The following is a 19408-nucleotide window of genomic DNA, read 5'->3' as shown; positions in this document are numbered from 1 at the left end:
CGTTAACGTCCGCACGGGGCACACGAGCTTCCGGTGTAATTTCGCTTGTTTATTTCCGACGCCCTGTCAGTTCCAGATTGGATGATTACTTCTACCCGTTGGCTTTTTTACTGGCGTTCGTAATAACCGAGATAAGCATCGTTTCTTTACGTCGCGATGCTGTTTCGCTGTCTCTACGATCGCCATCTTTATTCCCCCTCGCATTTTATTCTTCGTTGCGACGGTAAAAAGTATCGTAGCGAGACGCTACTGTTAAGATTAATTAATACAGCTTGGAGAAGGTTTTAGCGTTTCGTAAACGAATAAAACGTAGCACGCTGCGCCCTCGTTTTGAAGTTTAATTAATTTTTTACGTAACTTGACAGCTTGGATCGAGTCGGAATTTTCTTTCTCGCAAACTATGTTTCGATCGATTCGATTCCTCTCCACGCACATTTTCTTCTTTGTACGAAGCATTGCGAGAACGTCGAGATTCTGTTTCGATCTATTTGTCGTAGACGCAAGGATAACACGGTATCCTCGACAAATAAATCGCAAAGGAACCTCCGTGTTCTCCCAGTATTTGCACGAGAAAAGAATCGTACGCGGATGAATAAAATACATATCGATACGCGTGGCAATTTGAGAATTAGGGAATATACACTTTTTAATGAATTTTTAGATATAATATTATCTTGTAACTTTTTAAAAATATTAATTGATTATCAACGAAGTTCACTTACACCAGATGCAAAAAGAATGTAAATATTATCAGAGTAATAAATGTTTCAACGTGCAATTGGAGCAGGTCATGAACCGTTTGTTTGTAACGAAACAGCGTTAACATCGTTTCAGCGTGTTCTACGCGGTTTTGATACCATTCGCCGTAGGTCTAGCATTTTGGGAACAGTAGGTATACGGTGCAAACGTAAACCTCGAGTCGATGGAAATATTGTAATCCTGCGAGAACAATAGATCCGACTCGTATTTCATTTTAGCAACGCAGTAACTTGTAATTAGCAAACAAATCGAGTACGGTAGAACGTTATTAACCTGGACATGCCGCTGATTCGGGCATCCATTCATTTCAGACGACCCCTTTGCTTGATTCACGCGGATTAACTAGATTCCGTTGCATTTTTATCCGCGAAATCCCTCAATGATGCAATAAAATCTGTTCAATCCGATATCCGTTACTTCGAATTACCGCTTCGTTCGATTTAGCATCAATTCTACTGTCTCTTTTTTCCCAACTAGAAACGCAAAGGACCGTTTCATCGTATTAGCCATTTTATCATTATATGAAATTGTTTTGGTTTTATTTTTCATCGATCGCAACTAATGTAATTCGAAATTAAAGTATTGCGTAATATAGGAATATCTTTCAATTTATTCAAATGTAATCTTTCAAAAAATTTTTACAAGAACTAGTTCAAGAAATATACTTTCGAAAACATTGAACATTTATCAGAAAAAGTTTCACAGTTGCGTTCAAAAAATTCTTGAAAATTGCTTTTACTTTCACAGTGGTTTCCCCCCTCGAGTGTTCCCATCGAGTATCGATGTAATATTTTTTTTATTTATTAACAAGAATAGTGGTTGAAAGTGATTTTCTTTTACATGCAAGCGGTCTCCATCATCCGGGGTCAAGTCAACCAGAAACGACTCGAGCCTTTTTGCGTCGTGGCTGCGTCCCCCTTTAGTCGCGGTCCGCGACGACGTGCGTGTCGATAATCGAATTGCACCCCTCGATACGTCTCCGCTACCCCGCGGGGGGGCGGTTCGAATGGCAAATCGATACACGCGGTGCGCGACGCATTTCGCAACACAATTACCGGATGCAGCGAAAACCCGCGGCCGCATCCACCAAGAACCGGCCGCCTCCTATTATCGTGCGTCGTTTGACGCTCTAACTTGGCGCGTAACGTCGTTACCCGTTTATCGTCCGTTGAATATTGCGCGAACAGTCGGACAATGACGCGTGCAGGACGGGGACACGTCGTCGTCGGTCGCGTACAAAGCCCGTGCAAACAGGGGAAATCAAGGAAGCGACGCGGCAGCTTATTAAACCGTCGCGTCGTCGAGAACCGAGAGCGCGTCGAATAAGGTTCGGCGCTAATGTTCTGCGCCTTCAATGACGACGTTCCGTGGTTGGATATTAAATCTCGCGATCGCGTGAACCGCATATTGGATCCCCCCGGTGCGTTCATTAGGGATTCAGCTCGCGACGCGTCTCCGTTGCATATTGGATCCGTGGTAAGGTGTCCGTTGCCGTAATATGGATCACACGCCGCCCGATACCCTCCCCTCTTTGAGCATCGTCGAGCGTGGGTGGTATTTTAAAGTACTGAGAGGGACCTGGAATCAATCGAACGGCGTCAAGGGTGCTGGGGTGGTATATGGAATTATCGACAGTGACGAGTGTGTCAGGTGGGAACGAAAGAGAGAGAGAGTTGATTTATCGTGGAGGATCTATTTTTTAATATTAATTCTTTACTACGCGCGAATGTAAAGAATTTGAGAGCTTCCTTTGTCGATTATTAATATTTATTTACGTGTTTCGTAAGTAGTTAGATAGTCATTGTAGGTTACATCGTTTACAATGATCTGAAATGAACGTTTGAATCTTGCAGAATATTGTCAAGGAAAGAATACTTTAATAGAATAAAAATCGGTACTAGAAAGTATTCATTCGAAACTGTTTAACGACTCGCGAGAGGGAGCGTAGATTAATTTTTGCAAAGAGATCGCGATGGCTTTTAGCGACTAATTCAGGCTACGATGAACGTAAGGGCCGCGATAAACGAGAACGGGAAATGCTTCATTTTAAATCGAATTCGAATGGGCAATCGCCATTACGCTAAATACCTCTTTGTGTATTCCGCAAGCCGTTCCGCGCGCGTTCGTTCCCTATCGCGCATCTCGTGATAACCGGGCGCAAATATCGATGTTTCCCTAATAGCCCCGTGCAACCAGATATTCGAGTGCAAAAGGAACACAATAAAGCAGGAACAATCTGTGATTCTTCGACAGGGGCTACCCGGTAATGTCGTTTGTTATCGCGAAACGATCGAAATTTATGCGGAACCGTAAATATCTGAAACGTCGGTTAGAACGACGTTTCGGATGGATTGAAAAATGCTGAAGTTTACGAATCGATCGCGAAATAGAAAAGAAATCGTACGTTTTTGGTAATTCATAACCGTCAGAAATTCACCCTTTATTCTTAAATTAAAACTAAAATTAAACAGTATCACAAAGACGTATCCCATACTCGAACGATAAAATTCACCTTGTTTATGATTTAGAATCAATCAGCTATTTTATCGGCAACGATACCGCGTCAATAAAAATGTATCTTATAAAAAATATCAACGACCTTGAAATCTCGAAAATAGTAACATCGATAAAAAGTACCGTCTATTATAGAACAACACAATATAAATTACATATTGGAACAGGAATATATTAGAAAATAATTCGTGCGTTACCGTGAACGTTGGTTCAAATTTTAATGGGAAAAATCGAGATATTCGATGGCTCGATGATGCATATTCTCGAATATTAATTTCCCAGCGAGCAACGATTTAAAATATTAAATCTGTATCGACGCGGTATCGTCGAAGGAGTCACCCATTGTGCGATCTCCCCGATGGTTGATGCTCGTTGCATCGACTGACAGGGAACAGTATAGAACCAGCAGGCACGTAAGAAAGCCGAAGCTTTCGGGGATTTCTTTTCAGTGATGTAGAGAAGCACGGTATTGGGCGCACGTGCAGGCCTTATTCACGGGGATTCAGAGATCGGTCCGGGATAGACCCAGTTCCAGCCGGAGCCATCCGTTTCTTCGTTCGTCGAAATTAGGCGAAACCGATGACGACGTCGACTGTCTTCGTTCGATAAATTTCCTCGTCTCGGGGTTGGATTACCCGCGATGGGAAATAATTGTCCGAACGCGACGATTATTTCATCGCCTTCCGATACACGACGGCTCTCGTTTTATCAGAGTTCTGCCTCCACTTCCGGCGGATATCGAATACGGGAAGGATCGATATCTCGGGTATACCGTTCCTTCCATTGGAAAAGACAAAGTTTCCAAATTTAATTTTCTCGAATGTAAAGTAACGATAGAGTAAATTAACAGTGCCTTCTGTAAACGATATTTCTGTATAATTCTGTCCATTGGTTATTCTCGTATGCAGATAAATAAATAATAGATTCGTGGAACTCGTACAAAAATTTTGCAATGGTAGAAAAATGGTCTTAATTTAAATTTCAAAATTATTATAATGGAAAGATTATAGGAATATGAATTGCATTATTGCCAATAAGCAAGTTGATTTTTTTACTTTTGTCCTTCTTCGAGGCGTCGTGCTGAAATTTTTATCGAACGGAAGGAGATTCGTAAGTCGTCTTGTGGTTTTTACAGCGAAAGAAAAACCTGGCCATCGCGTTGGTCGTTGCGTGGAAGCAACGTTTTACGGGGGTAAACTTCGCGTTGGTTGTTGCGAGGCGGTTAACAACGTTGTCCGACGTCGTCCATCGATTACGCGCCGCTTCCTGCGCGCTTCTTCCGTATTACGCAAGCACGAGCTCGAAAAAAACTTTCGTTCCATCTTTTTTTTTCTCTCTCTCTGGCAATAAGGCCTCCCTTGTTCCCTCTATTAGTCCACTATTCGTTCGCCGTGTTTACAGGGATCGTTCGCCGCTGCGAAGACAGTAAATTGTACTCGTCCCTGACAAATTGCTCGCTCGTTAAATATTTGACGGGACTCTGGTACGTCGTAAATTGAAAATTGCAGCCGCGGCTTCGAAATTCGCCCCCCAAGCTCTCCGCTTTCGCGAATACGCGCGAAATATTAAAGTCACGCGTCGAATTGGAGACTTAGGAGTCCCGCTAATCCGGACCAAGGAAGTAAGTCAGGATTTAGCTCGGATTTAGTTAATTTCTATCAACGAAGTTTCCCTGTATTCTTTTATTCTCGTAATCCCTTTAAAACAAGAGAACGTTTCCGGCAATTTGGGTTCGAGTTCTTAAAATTAGATTAGAATGGAAATCCCGGGGAGGTTAATACTCGCGATGGAAGGGATTAACTTTCGCGACTGACGGGATTTGATTCTAATTAAGCGATCCGTTATATATTTTTTAACTCCGAAATGTCATATCTCGTAAGAGGGTGAGATCCAGCCGTGCTTCCCAGGTATTACGAAAAACCCTGTGTAATTCAGACACGCATGAACTAGCCACGAGAATAGTCTTAAGCGAGGCTGGAAGGTTAAAGATTCAAGGTCGGCTATATCATGCACCGTGCTCGATCACCATTACAATTTTACTGTCGCAGTATATAATCCGCGACGCGCTATCGGCACTCTTTTAAAGGGTAAAAAGGCGGAAAACACCTAGCCTACGTTACTCGTCGCACCTGATATTACACAATTCCTCCGCTACGACGAAGAACACCCCCCCCCCCCCTGCAGAACGTAGACTCGGTTTTTAATGAAATCTCGCGGGCTCCCGGAGCAACCGAAAAGAGGATCTCTTCTTTCGCTGTAATTCGAGTTTGAGCGTAGATTCTTACAATAAAAAAAGTCTCAAGTTACATTTAAATATGTTCGAGCCCTGAATAATGAGAAACAGCGAAAGAACGGCGATTCCCGTTACTTGGGAGTAAGGGGTAAAAATAGTCGATGGAAAGCGGAAATTAGAGAATCTCAATTTTCAGCGATTTCTTAAAGATTCCCGAGGGAAAGTTTACGCGACGCGATCGTTGCACGGAGAAAAGTTGGTCGTTCGCTTAATGGGATTTCCGCATAACGGGAAATTCATCGAGGGTAACTCGAGGCTCGAGAAAAGTCTCCTCGCCCCGGTGTTTTTACCTCCCCCTCCCCCTCCCCCTCATCGGAGACGCAGAAGTCCTCGAACTTATTTCCTGGAACAATTGAAACGTGGTCAGTAAGTTCCCTTATCCCGAGGGTCGTCTGGGATCCGCGGAAGATGCTTTTAACGGACTCGTTACGCCGCCATTCACCGGGAATCTGGGTCAAAGATTCCTGAAACGGCCGTCGCGCGATGTAACGATAATTAAAACAATGCGACGGGAAAGTTGAGGAGCCGACCGTAGCCGCGGCGACAATGGCCGCGGCTTTATTTGGCCCGGGCCGAAGTTTTCTTCCGCAGGACGCGTCCAGGGGACGGGGGGATCCCGGGTAAAACGCCCGGTAAATCTTCGAGCTTTTGTCCGCGGCGAGAGAAACCGCGTCCTTGAGCAGTTTCCTTTTTAATATCGAAGTTTCGAGTCGCGTCGACTCGAGGGGGCTGTTCTTCGATCTACGAAGGGTGTGGCGGGAATGGGGCGACCAAGAATTCAAATCAAAGTGATTATTTCTCGGCTGGAGAGATATATAAATGTATTTTTTTGCATCGTGAAATCAACCCTTGATGGTCGAACGATGGCCACTGATCGACAAGCGACAGTAGACACGTTTAAAATATTCTATTTCCTATCAAAGATCATCCTATAATAATTGTAGATGCAACATCGATATCTCTACGTAAACAGACGATTGAAATACATTATTAAAATCAACCCTTATTGGACAAACGATGATCTCTCAACGACCACTAACAATAGACTCGTTTCATATATTCTACTTCTTATCGAATATCATCCTGCAATGATTGCAGCCGATGCATAGATATTTTGACGTAAACCAACGATTGAAACGTGCCATAGAAATGAACCCTCGTTGGACGAAGGATGGCCACGCATCGACCCAGCAACAGTGGACTCGTTTCAGGGATTTTTCTTCTTGGAAAAGTTCGCTCCGCGAAGAAGAACGCTAACAGTCTCCCGTTATCGATACTGATTGCGAGATAGATCGAGACCAGTTGCTGGAGGCTGTCCCCGTTGAAACATGCCCCTCTGAACGAAGGGACGGGTAGAATGGATGAACGCTAGGCCCTGTCATCCGGGTCTCTGTCCTCTAAAGAAACATGCAACACGAGCAAGAACAAAGTCTCCCAGAGTCTTACGAGCTAGAGGCGCCGCTGAAATATTTTACCCCGCGAATGAAAGACGGAAGAAAATATATCGGAGAACGGAACGTTTCATTCCGCAAGCAGATATTAAACGTCGATGCTCGAAACATTTTATGAGAAACGACTGGAAATTGAACATTTACTAAGTACTTAACACGATGAAATGGAAGACATTCTCTACACGATACTCTTAACCCTTTGTCGTCAAATCTTAGATATTAAACGTGGCCATTGTACGAACAAATTTAAACAAAATTAAATAGTATACGTTTGAAAAAATTATTTGGAATTAAATCGTACGTGAAGGGGTTAAGGAACAATGAGAACTTGACTCAGAAATAAGCACACTTTGCACAGAAAATATAACGATATTGAATGTATCGTTTAGTGAATCTAAAAAAAATTTTCACAGCGGAACAAGAGTTGTTTCGCTTTCTAGAGGATTCTCGCGGGCCAGAGAACTCGAGGACCGTTCTGGAAGGAGTCGCGCGATCGCGATGATTGGAAAACGCCGCCTGGGAAATACCCTTTTCACTTCATCGAGTAACAGTCCGTTTTCCGGTGTTCTCCGTCGCGAATCTGAAACTTCCTCTCGTCGAACGAGGGCCGTTCGCGATAAAAGGGGGCTCGAAACGTTCGCGAAGGACGTGTTCGTCGTTGGTAAACGGACGATCGGGCCCGATTAAAATCGTTTTCGACGGGGAATCGTCGGGAAAAATCGAACGAACGACTGCGTCCGTACGTGCGCCGCTTATCAAACTTACCAGCCGTGTTTGTATGCTTGTTTCCGCGCGATTTCTGCGTCCCGTTTTTATTCGCGAACCGCGTCACGGCCGCGAGGAGGAGTACAGGACCGCGAAATTGCCTTCGATACACGTTTTTATCCGGACTTATCGCGCGCAGTGCGCTCGATTGCTCGCCGTGTCGTACGATTTAGTACGGGGTACAGGACGTAAAAGAGGAATAGTGGTAAATATTTGCACGAGGATCGATAAAATTAAAAATAAAAAGAAACGCGTGCAAGCCCCGTTGGTCTTGGAATTTAGCTTAGTCGTTTCCTTTTTTTTTTGCACGAGATAATGGACGCGTGTCGGATCCATTGAATTTTAAAAATTATTTAACCGAGAATCGAGGATGGATTCCAAACATAATAACAGAGAAATGCGTTCTAGTTGTGAATTTTTATCCCCGAATACTGTGATATATTGTCAGCATCCCTGGAAACGTACAATTGACGCATTGAACTATAATTTACCAGAGTCGTTAAAGCGAAACGTTGACGGGCGATTATAGCGACGACGGATAGGTTTCAACGAGCACTCGACGATAGGCGACTAGTAGCGTTTAATAATAAACAGACTGGATCGATTGCTTATCGGGACTTATCATGGTTTGTGCATCTGATTACTCGTCGTTCCGGTATAATGTCGGATATGCCAAATAAAAGTGAAATATTGCTAAATATTCGCGTATCGGCGAAATCGAAGGAAAATAAAGAACGCGTGCATCCTCGTTTCGTTCAGATTTTCTCATATTCCACACCGGAGCACGCGTACGTGTTTGTTTTTTCACGGAACTATAGAAGTACGTTTTAACGTTAAATAATCGTTATTGTGCCTCGAGCTAGAAACAAATTTCTTTCTTAAACTAACGTTATAGAGTTGAGCCTGAAAAACGAAAGTAAAGTTTGCTTCCAGTTAAAAAACACGTCTTCCTTTCTAAATTAAATTTCACTCATGCTGCTGCAGTGAAAGTTGAATAAAAATCAATTAAATTTTAACGATTACTTTATCAACGCAGTTTTCGATCATTTGTAATTTTACAATTATCTAGCGCCAATAAACTCGACGGTATCGAAATAAATTTTGAAAAATCGTTTCTCTGTTTTATCACCGTTTGCACCGATCCGTCAATTTTTCTAGTGCACTCGAAATAGAATGGAACAACAGCGCAGAGGGTTCGTACCGGGATCGAAATGTAAAAATCGTGTTCGTTTCAGTGTTTATTTTACCGTAGTAAGATTTTCCAGCCAGGTCCACGGGATCGACGATTTATTTATTTGCATTGTAAAACGCGACGCGGCGCAATTTTTGTTTATTTCAAGCTCAATTTTTCATCGTCGCGATAACGACAATGAGGCTTTATTTTAATTGAGTCCGCCGAACGATCAATCAAGATGATGCATGCCCCACGTCGAATGATATTCACATCTATTATCCCTCGTTCGTGGACATTTTGCTTCTCGTTTTTTACCATTTGAAATCGCGAACAATCAATATCGATCGAAAGGAAATTAATATCTATCGGAAACAATGATGTTTAGAAATTAATTTTTTTTTATTCGAACGACTCGTTCCAGAGGCGAGATCCAGCGTGAAACGAATTGATCCTTGGTCCAGAATTAACGCCACTCGAAACGCTCGTGAAGCTGTAATTCCAGTGGAATTCTCGATCGTCGAATTTTACGCGCGTCGTCGATCAGAGCCAATCTTTGATCGTCTGTGCGCGAAACGCGATCGCAGCTCGTTGCAAACGAGCGTCCACTCCGATCCGGCCATGCAAATTTCATTCACGAGGTGTCTTAGGAGCGTTCTGAACACTGACCTGCATCCCGACGCGTGAGGTAATTAATACGAACCGGGACGAACAGCCCGGATCGAATATTTTACGTGACACCGTCAGCAACAAGTGTGTACCCCTATTTAGAGACTCTTTACTTAGCGGCTGACGCCGGATGGGGCGAGTTAAAATTAAGCTAGGCGAGGTTTCGATGCAAATATCGGAGTTCCGGCCTGGGATCGATTTTCCGCGAGCTGTTTGTTGCCCTTTAACGGAAGCTGAAGCCGATTGCTCGATGAAAACGACGCGAATTCCTCCATGGACCACCACAATCGCGAATTTAATCAATCTCCTAAGTAGACATCTATAAATTTCTCTAGAAGACGTTACAATTTTATCCTCCAGGAGTTTCGTATCACTCTGTATGGTTCGTCTAACCGTATAAAAAATGTAGTGACTTTAGAGTCACGTGAAATTATAGTGCAATTGTCACCCCTTGTATATAATATATGAATAAGAAAAAATTGAGAATCCATGTCTTCGGTGGAACAAAGTTATCCTTGATCGGGTCCTCGGTTCGAGATCAAAGACGATCTCTGCGCGACAACGAGGCTTTTCTCTGGCTGTTAAACATTTTTCCGATCCGTCCTCGAGCCCGGAGACATCGAGGACGAATGGATTAAACGAAACGTAGCGCCTCTCGCTCGACCCTAATTCTCCACGACGAATGCGAACGCGAATTTATTACATGGAATCGCGCGAGAGTCACGACCAGAATTGATCCCCAGGTAAATCAAAGTTAACTTCGGCCCGGAATGGTTCCCCGTGCAATTTACGTTGTTCGAGCAAATTCTGATTCATCGTTCGCGAGTTGAATCTTTGGAATTAATTATCTATTAACCGTGGAAGACCAAGTAATTATCATCCAACCCTATATTAATATCCTCCTTTTATTACGTCGGTTTAATAAGTATATTATTAAGCCATATATTTTACGGAAATTTTTGTGCAATTAGTTTTCGTTATTAATTGCACATTTAAGGACTAAAGTGATAGAGTATGCTTGCTCGGATTATACTATGTAAATAACTTTTCGGTCCTCTTAGAATTGAGAAGATAACTGGCGGAGGAACGATGAAAATATTCCAGAACAACGATTGTATTTCACCGTGTCTCTGACATTTAATATTTTCTTTCCTGGCGTGCAATAAATTACGCAGAATTTTTGCACGATGAAAGAATGCTTTTGCAGTCAAAAGGAACCCCGGTACCGAATGTTGCGAGCCGCGTTTATTCGTGCTCCCTGAATTTCATTTTATTTCAAAGCTTAATGTCTCTTTAACGAGGTTAGAGTCACGCAAAAATAGCGCAAGTTAAAAATAATTGCAAAAATCTGAGGCCATTAAACAAGAGTTTCTGCGATCCCGAGTCGCCATGAAACAATTCAAACAATTCTCGAGTCCTTGTCGATTATACGATTATTCCCAGCCCCAGTGGTCGTCCGTTGATTTTTTAATTCGCGAAATTAATTATTCGATCGCGATTATTAATGAGTATTATTCATTACCGAATAACAGCGTGAAATTCATTATTGGATTCAATAATAAATGGTAATCCCGCTCCCCAATTAGTATTACTTATTTTTTTCTAGAATATCGTTTCTACGCCCACAAATTAATGCTCCCACTAAACGATAAATGACCGAACACCAGCATAGACAGATCAAGATTAGAAGTTCCGCGAGAAAACTTAACGAGCGGAACTCGTACAATTTTCTCAAACGAACTTTACCGCGATTGTTTTTATCGAGCATCCCGATGGAGCCCATTATGGAACGCAGGGTTCAAGTACTCGAAAGCCAAAGTCGGTCAAACTCTAGTCGCGTCTAAATCAAGGTTTGCTAGGTCAGCCTCGCGGGCGAGTACGCCAGCAAAACCCGATGGAAACGCCAATTTATTTTTCTATCGTTTGGCGTTCTAATCCCGAGAGTAAATTACGCCCTCACACGTTTCGAAATTCAACTTCCTCCACCCAGTACAAATTTTAGAAATAATTAGGGGTACTACTTCTTCCTTGCATTTCTCGTTCGACGTTTCGTAATTGCTGAGTCCAAAAATTTCAAAATTAAAATTAAATACGATGATATCAGTTGAGTAGATACATAGGTCAATTTGGCGTTCCTATATAAACAAAGATCGTGTGTTTCTATATCCACGAAAACACAGGTTCCTTTCTCAATTTTAATTAGATGTTTCAATATGACGTTTCCCAGCAGCTTAGAAAATATTTGAAGCTGTACCTTGCGCAACGAGACAACGATCAGATAATTCGAAATCCTATCGCGACCGAGTCGGTTCTTTTCTATCGAATCGACCCGCGACAAAGTTCCGGGCGCGAATTACAGAACGTCGACGCCCGGACCGGAAGTTACGAGACACTCTATCGCCGAAACGGTTTCCGTGGAACGTTCCAGCGCTGCGATGGAGTCCCGATAAGACCTCCGCGTTTCACAGAGAAACCGTTTAAGCTCCGATGTCCCGAGCACAGAGCCGCGTGATCCGGCCAGAGAACGCTGGCGGCAGATAATTATCCAGCTAGACGAGCCCCCGCGATCCTAGGGGATGGACTGCGGATAATTCTCTGCCGCTGTCAGACGTCACCCGGGTAATCCGAGCACAATTACCAGAGTTCGAAAAGTTGGCGCCCAGGCGATTCGACGCGTCGTCGTTCGCTGTTTCGCAGTTCTCGCGACCCCCTCCGCCTCCAAACGGATTAACCCCCGATTATACGTAACGCTTTCCAACGATCGCGACGTTATATCCACCCGGTAATACGATTCCCATTTCGTACTGTTCCCTACATTTTCGTCACAGTCGTATAATTCTCGTTTCGAGATATTTAATTTTCTTTTTCCCAACGATTTTCTTCGCGTCGTAATTTCTACGAATAATGTCCCCATCGAAAGAAATGCAGAGGGATTGCAGACAACGCGAGGCAAACGACGAACGTTAGGACGCGTTCGTTGACAATTAGTCGCGCGTGGCGAACAGGGGAACCGATCGAAAAAATCCTCTGTCAGCTCGTTTCGGCCGGCCATTAATCGTCGAAAATCTCCGCGGACGGTCTGACGGCTCTTCGCGCTGTAAATTAAAAAGCCAGCCGGATCGCGGACGCAATCCTGGCTGTCCACGGGTCGGTCGTCGAAACCGAGTCGCGGGAAACGCGAAACGTTCGACACTCGACGTTCATTTTGGTCGATTCCGGTCGAATTTGCGTGGAACGCCGCGCCGGTGACTTGGAGGATCCAGGGAACATCCCGTTCCAACGGACGGGCTGGAAATTGAATGTCACGGGTCGCGGGGGATCCCTGGCGACGGACAGAAACCCGAACCGCGTGCTGATTCGCGAATAATAAATGTTCTCACGGGCGTCGAATGATCCCAGGAAGCCAGTTTTCCGAGACGGTTGAATTTCACGGACGAGGTTCGAAAATACCATTTTATTTTCATTATCGCGTTCCAAAGGGTGCTCCAAAATTCACGCAAAATTTTATTTTGTGCTCTTGTAGCATTACACGAAAGAACAACGCGTCTTCATTGTTGAGCAATATTTTAAAAATAATGAGTCATATGGGACACCCTTTACTACTTTGTACACTAATTGGGGTCCCCGTTTATCGAATAAATAAATTTATTCAGACGCTTCATAATCGTCAGTAAAATTCTTATTTCGTATATTTACGATGCTACGCGACATTATAAACCGACAGTAAAGTTATTATAATAAAATGCGACAGAATACGTTTCGACTCCTTTCATCTTGGAATTTCATTGCTCTCACGTATCGGTTTTTACATGGTTCCGCGGCCACAACGTACTCGTCGCGTACGTTCTCCGTAATCGGCGAGAAAAAGAGAGCATCGAGGATCCGGGGAACGCCATTAACATCGCGAAAACGTGTATTCCCGGCGCGAACAATCGCCGTTGCGATATTTAAAAGCATCGGGTCACGTTCGTGATATTTTAATGAAAACTACCGGATCCGTGAGCCACAGCCTCAATTTCCAGCACACTGTGCAAATTGTACAAGAGTGTCTCCGAAAGAACGCACGACCTATTTCGTAAAATCCACGAAAAGAAACGAAACATTTTACGAATCTGAAAGGGGATTACCAAGGCAGCTTCATTGGGCTTTCCGTGCCTCGCGATTTCAGAGTTCGAACTCCTCTGTCGCGCGAATATTTAAAGAAGGAATATGATATTCTCTCCAACAATTTCACTCGAGTAAATATTTCTGATCTATCCAGTCGAGTAATTTAAAATAAAATTATCCGCTTTCGATGCGCTTCTTCCAACGTTACAAGTTTACGAGGTCGAATATAAGCATGCTCGAAGCGCCCAACATCGTCTGGGACCTTTTAAAAGCGAGAAGTACAGGCGCAGGTAACTCGCGATACGTCCTCGGGAACTCGAGACAAGAAACTCGCGGTGTTTCGCGAAGATTGAGTGCAAAGTTTGTTCGATGCATATCCTTCGACTTACGGTTCGATACCCTTTCCGGGAAAACTTTCGATAAAGTCTAAGCGAGTGTGAAACAATCGATGGATCGCAGGAAGGCTTTGCAGGAAAAATTAACCCGGTGACATTTTTCAACGACGAACTGTTGATATTCCTGTTTTATAAACGACCTTTGTCCGCCATTTTTTGCGTCGCAAACGTCCTGGAGGGTTGTCCCTTTGGTCAGGATTCGTTAATCGGGCATCAGAACGTTGCAAACGCAATTGGTCGTGACATTTGTTCGCTGCGTAAAGGGGTTAGTGACCTTTAGCGAATTAAAAATAAACATCGACCCCTTTGGTCACAGATTGTACAATTTACGAGTTAGAAGCTGAGGAATTCATGTATCTTTTCGAAGATTTTGTATTTACGAACAAGTACATATCGATTTATCCAGAATTCATTACAATTGTTATCATTTTGTGTTCGTCTTGCGCGACAAATTCGTTTGATATTACGAATATCCATGAACAACGATTACAGTGCATTACCTCGTTACGGTGGATTTTTAATTTACAAACGCGAGCCAACCGAGCGAAACAGAACGCGATACTCGGGGCGAAGTAATTACTCATTAAAGGCAATTAATTGCGCCAATTAAAGCGACGAAACTACTCGTCGAAATTTGACGAACGTACCTCCGAAGTCTGTTGAAAACGTCGACCCGAAACCGATCGCGTGCAGCGCTCCAAGTACTACCAAATTTTCGGTCAAACTTCGGTAAATATTGGCAGTTTGACTAACCCGAAGGTTCGTGTGCGCTTAACGGGAAATATTGTACACACGCGCCACGCCAGAAACGTGTGTTCGCGATTATGGCGAGGTCGTGCACTCGTGGAAACTTCGTAATTGAATGGAATCGAAACTGTTTTTTAATAAAGTTCTTGGTCGTTCGAGGCTTTCTCGTCTTTTAAATTTCGGAGGCAACAAGCTGGCGCGAAGTTTATTTTTCTAGAAATTCTCTGGTTGTTTCTTTTTTACGGAAGACCCAAAATAAAGGATCGATGTACTGTAAAAAAGAATGAAATCGTGGGTAGGATTTATTTCGCGATAGACTGCGGACGCGTGTAAATAAATAAAATAAACGAAACCCCATAATTCATCGACTCGAACGACTCCGCGAGATTTCTACGAAATATTTAAAATACGACTTCGTCGCGTCGCGCGTTGAAGATTGATGGCACGGCGTCGCGATAAATTGCCTCAGGGTCGACTCAATATTGAAAATATCGTAATTTTTACGTAACCCAAACTCCCCCCCATAAATTACGCGGCGGTCCACGGACGCGGAAACCACGTAAATATACCGATCGATCGGACTTTTCAACTCGTAGCCGGTACGATGTATATTAGATAACTAAGTAGAGTAGGTCAACGATAAGCTCTTCGCCTTCCAGTATCTATCAGCTGTCAGCGCCGGTGGAAGTCCTATCAGAATGTTCCGCGTGGTCTCTCGGCGGCCATTATTTTTCCACCGCCTTTAAATAAACCTCGACTTATCGAGGACTTCCGTATTTCATACATTATCGAGAAAAAGCCACCCCCGTAGGCCCCCGCGGTCGGCCTTTTTCGAGCCACTCTCATCGTACGACCTTAATACTCCCGTTCCCCCGACGTTTCGATCGCGGACCACCCTAATGGACGTGTTAAATTTACCGTACACACCCTGTCGTCGAAAACTTCCCCAGCCTGCAGCCGTTTCCACCAAATTTATGCCCCGCCTCGAAAGAAACTGCAACGAATGCTGATTTACGAGTGCAGTTGATCAACATTTGATTTTTTTCGAGGATACCGTTCGTAAATCAGCGCTCTGCTAATTTTTCATTCGTTTCGAGGCAGGCCTGGGACCGCTAGAATATTTCATTAGTATCCGAAATACTTGGATTTGGAATATTAATCGAATACAAGTAGAACCGAGTCACCGCTTGGCGAACGCGTCTGACCAATGCTCGATGTTTCTACTTAGTTTCTCCAACTTCTGTTTCTCTTTGGCCTGAATTTTTTTTAACCGTTTAGTTTACTATTGGCGAACAAACACGTTTGATAGATAATTCCCCATAGCTGAATTCTCACCATGAATATTATTAATATTTTAAATTCAAGTTGAATATTCGGTATTGTTTTAGAATCTGTTCTCCATAAATTCTAGTCAACGTGATTGGAATAAGAGAAATACATACTCGGAATATCCTGCTTGTCTTGCGTTTCATTTTTACGAAACATCGCGTGATTTGTTTATAAAATATTCTTCTTGCGTAGTTGTCGTAAGCGTTTTCCCTTCTGTATAACGTTTCGTTGAAAAGCTTCGGGCGGTAGAAAGTAATAAAATCGTGCTGTACGTTTCACCGTTGAAGAGAAGTAATTTTCAGCAACGGAAACTGCATGTTTATTTTCCGAAAATTACACGTATACGTGATGATATAACGTTTGAAATTTATTATTTAAATTAATTGTTTTTGATTTCACGATGATCGTTCGCGTCATTAAAATGCGGTTCAAGCACACAAATTAATTCACGGTAATAATAATTTAATTTTCAGTTGTGTGACGAAACATTTGTTTAAATTGCTTAAAATAGCTGATCCGTAAAGTTGCAAATATTTCATTTTAATCCAAGCAACAATATTACGTGAAAACATCGCTATGGAATATTTTATTTATCGTAGCTGTTTTTTGAACAAATAGCATTGCTGGAAATTATAACAAAAAATATTTATTATCCTAAGAATCTTTTATGATTAAATATAAAGCATCGATGGCTGTTCTGTGGCTCGATTCGATTAGACTATGTTTATGCATGTTCACATCAGACTAAAATTTAGTTAAACGCGAGATCTCAGAGTAGAGATTTAGGGGTATCGCTGGATCCTATACATGAAAGAAACTGAAGTTTAGTGTCGCGAAAGCACGTTCATCCATCATGTTCCTGTGCCTTGAATTTGAATTGATTTATCGAGCCTCTTTCAGACACTTAGGCACTTTAACCGTGTTTCACAAGAGTGAAGTATCATCTTTGAAGCATCGCGAAGAGGTTGGCATACCTCGAACAGTTTGCTAGGGAAAATTCCTTCGCAAAATTTTAACCTTTCCTCGTGATCTATCGATCCGGCTTCGTCGAGACAGGTTTCTGAACCTTTCACAACTTTGTTTGCCGACAAAATGTAAATGTTGCCAGAACTTCGCCGCGTTTCGTTGTTTCACTTCGCATCCTGCTTCCTTCGATCAACGGTAATTATAAAAGTGCAAATTTCTGCACCCTTGTTTGCACGCGTTCGAATTTTTATTTCCTTTTTATAATTTAATAACGTACCTCGACGTAGATCAGCACGAAATTATTCAATTTACGATCTACCAACAGTGAATTTTCAGTCTCTTATATTTTCCAAAAATATTAATTTTACGTTGACGTCTCATACTTTCTAAATTTCCATTATTAGTTCAAGCAATCCATCGAAGATAAACACCGATGTGTATTTTTTCGCGAATTCACGAACTTTGAATGCCTCCAGTTTGTTTTAAGTATTTTTTTTTTTCTACCCCGAACTCTCGATATTTCTTCAACAAATATTGTCACAACGGTGTAAAAAATTGCGGCGCAAAGTAATCAACAAACATCGACGATTCCCGATCGTTGGGCGCTGGTTTCAGGAATGTTCCAAAGATCTCAGAGATATTTGAGGGTTCCTTGCAAGACAGCCCTTCCAACGGGCGGATGAAATTCACGTCACGTTCGTTTCTCGCTTGATTGCTCTCCCGATCCCGTTAGAAAAAAGAAAACAATAATAAAAGATTATTTTAAATTCCGTCTCGCATCTATTATTAAATAACGGCCGCGGGAAAAATGCGCGCCGCGATTCCGTGCAAATAAATCTTTTTCGTCGGCCACGATTTTCGCGCGACGTTTCGTACATTTAAACTATTCCGCAACGAAGGGATCCCACCTCTTTGCCAGGCGCGAGAATATCGCTGGAGCGTACAAAAGCTCGAGCTTTTCTTCGACGGGACGCGAAGCTTTATTTCCCACGGCGTTTTGACAAAATAATCCGTTCGAAATAAGCAAGCGAAAAATCCGCTAGATTTAAAGAGATTCCCGCGAGTGGGAGTTAAAGAGAGGCCCCGGGAAAATTAAGCACGCCTCTTTTACTTTGCAAAGAAACGCTTCGAACAATAGCTGCTATGGTTTTCTATGGAATATATCAGGCTTATCCCATAAGTTCGTGTTCTCCGATAGAATTTAAACGGTAAACGTGTTTGGCATTTTCAAATTATTTATGTCGCGAATAAGTATTCGTAATCAAATTACCAAATTATACAGAATTTCTTTGAAGCGTGCAAGCTCGTATCGTTGGAAATTTAAAAAATCGCGAAAAAAGATGATTTGTTAAACGTGAATTTATTTCGCCGGTGCCAGAACCGGCGAATTCTCTAATCTCTGTTAAAACCAGCGGGCGGTGAAACATTGCTCGACGAGGAGCACCGAGAATCTTGTTAGCGGAAGTCGCTGAAGAGTTATTCCGCGCCAAATCGATCATTCTCGTCGAAATTCAAACGTAACGTTGTTTCGCGCAAAATTGGGGCAAGTTTAAGTCATCGCTTTGCTGGTTCTCGACTAGTTTGGGAAACACAGGGCGATAAATATCACCATTTTACACCGACATTGATATTTTCCATTTCGAGAGACTTTAGCCAGCAATTGCAATTTTGTAAAAACGTACGAAAGGTGAAATATTACTGTAATTGTGGGTGTTATGCATGCACGAGATGAGAAATTGAAACAAATGGCGACTCGTAAAGTTCCGTCAAATTTTTCGCGGAACTTCGTGTCTGAATTTCGAGGAAATCCTCGAGGTCGGGATAGGAAGGGGCGATCGATTTGGCGGGAAATGATCCTGAAAGAGATTTTCGTCGGTTCAGAGGGAACGCAGGCAGGCGAGAGCGTAAGAAATGAGACGTACCCAGATCCATGTGGTGTTCCTCGCCGAAGTGTCGAGCGGCGTGAACGTGAAGAAGCCCGAAAGCAAGCTGCATTCCCGTGGTGAGCAACAGGGCGAGAAACCCGGCTGCGCAGACCAGCCACCCCCAACCTCCCTCCGGATAGAAATGCGTCCGCATGCCGGCGACGTCTATGCCTGAAGAGAAAGATTATCCCTCTTCGCGATTCGTCGTTAAATCCCAAACAATTTTCGTCTGTTTCGCGTCTTGGAAATTCTTAACGAACGAGTGAAAAGAGCCTCCGTACAATGGACGATCTCTTTCAATCTTCAGTAGTTTGAGA

At 43.0% G+C, this 19408-nt stretch overlaps 1 protein-coding gene across 1 annotated transcript in view; it reads right to left on the bottom strand.

The window, feature by feature from the left end:
• LOC122398571 (monocarboxylate transporter 10-like) overlaps positions 1 to 19408 on the bottom strand; it is a 109566-nt gene that overhangs the window by 30170 nt on the left and 59988 nt on the right. The window contains exon 5 of the mRNA XM_043398574.1: positions 19089 to 19262. Within this exon, the coding sequence (XP_043254509.1) occupies positions 19089 to 19262 (174 nt within the window). The remainder of the gene's footprint in view (positions 1 to 19088; positions 19263 to 19408) is intronic.

Source organism: Colletes gigas, unplaced genomic scaffold (genome assembly GCF_013123115.1).
Source record: "Colletes gigas isolate AHSC1104 unplaced genomic scaffold, ASM1312311v1 Colletes_gigas_Sc00011, whole genome shotgun sequence".
Lineage (NCBI taxonomy): Eukaryota > Metazoa > Arthropoda > Insecta > Hymenoptera > Colletidae > Colletes > Colletes gigas.
The sequence above is the reverse complement of the archived record's forward strand: the minus strand, read 5'-3'. Positions and strand labels throughout refer to the sequence as shown.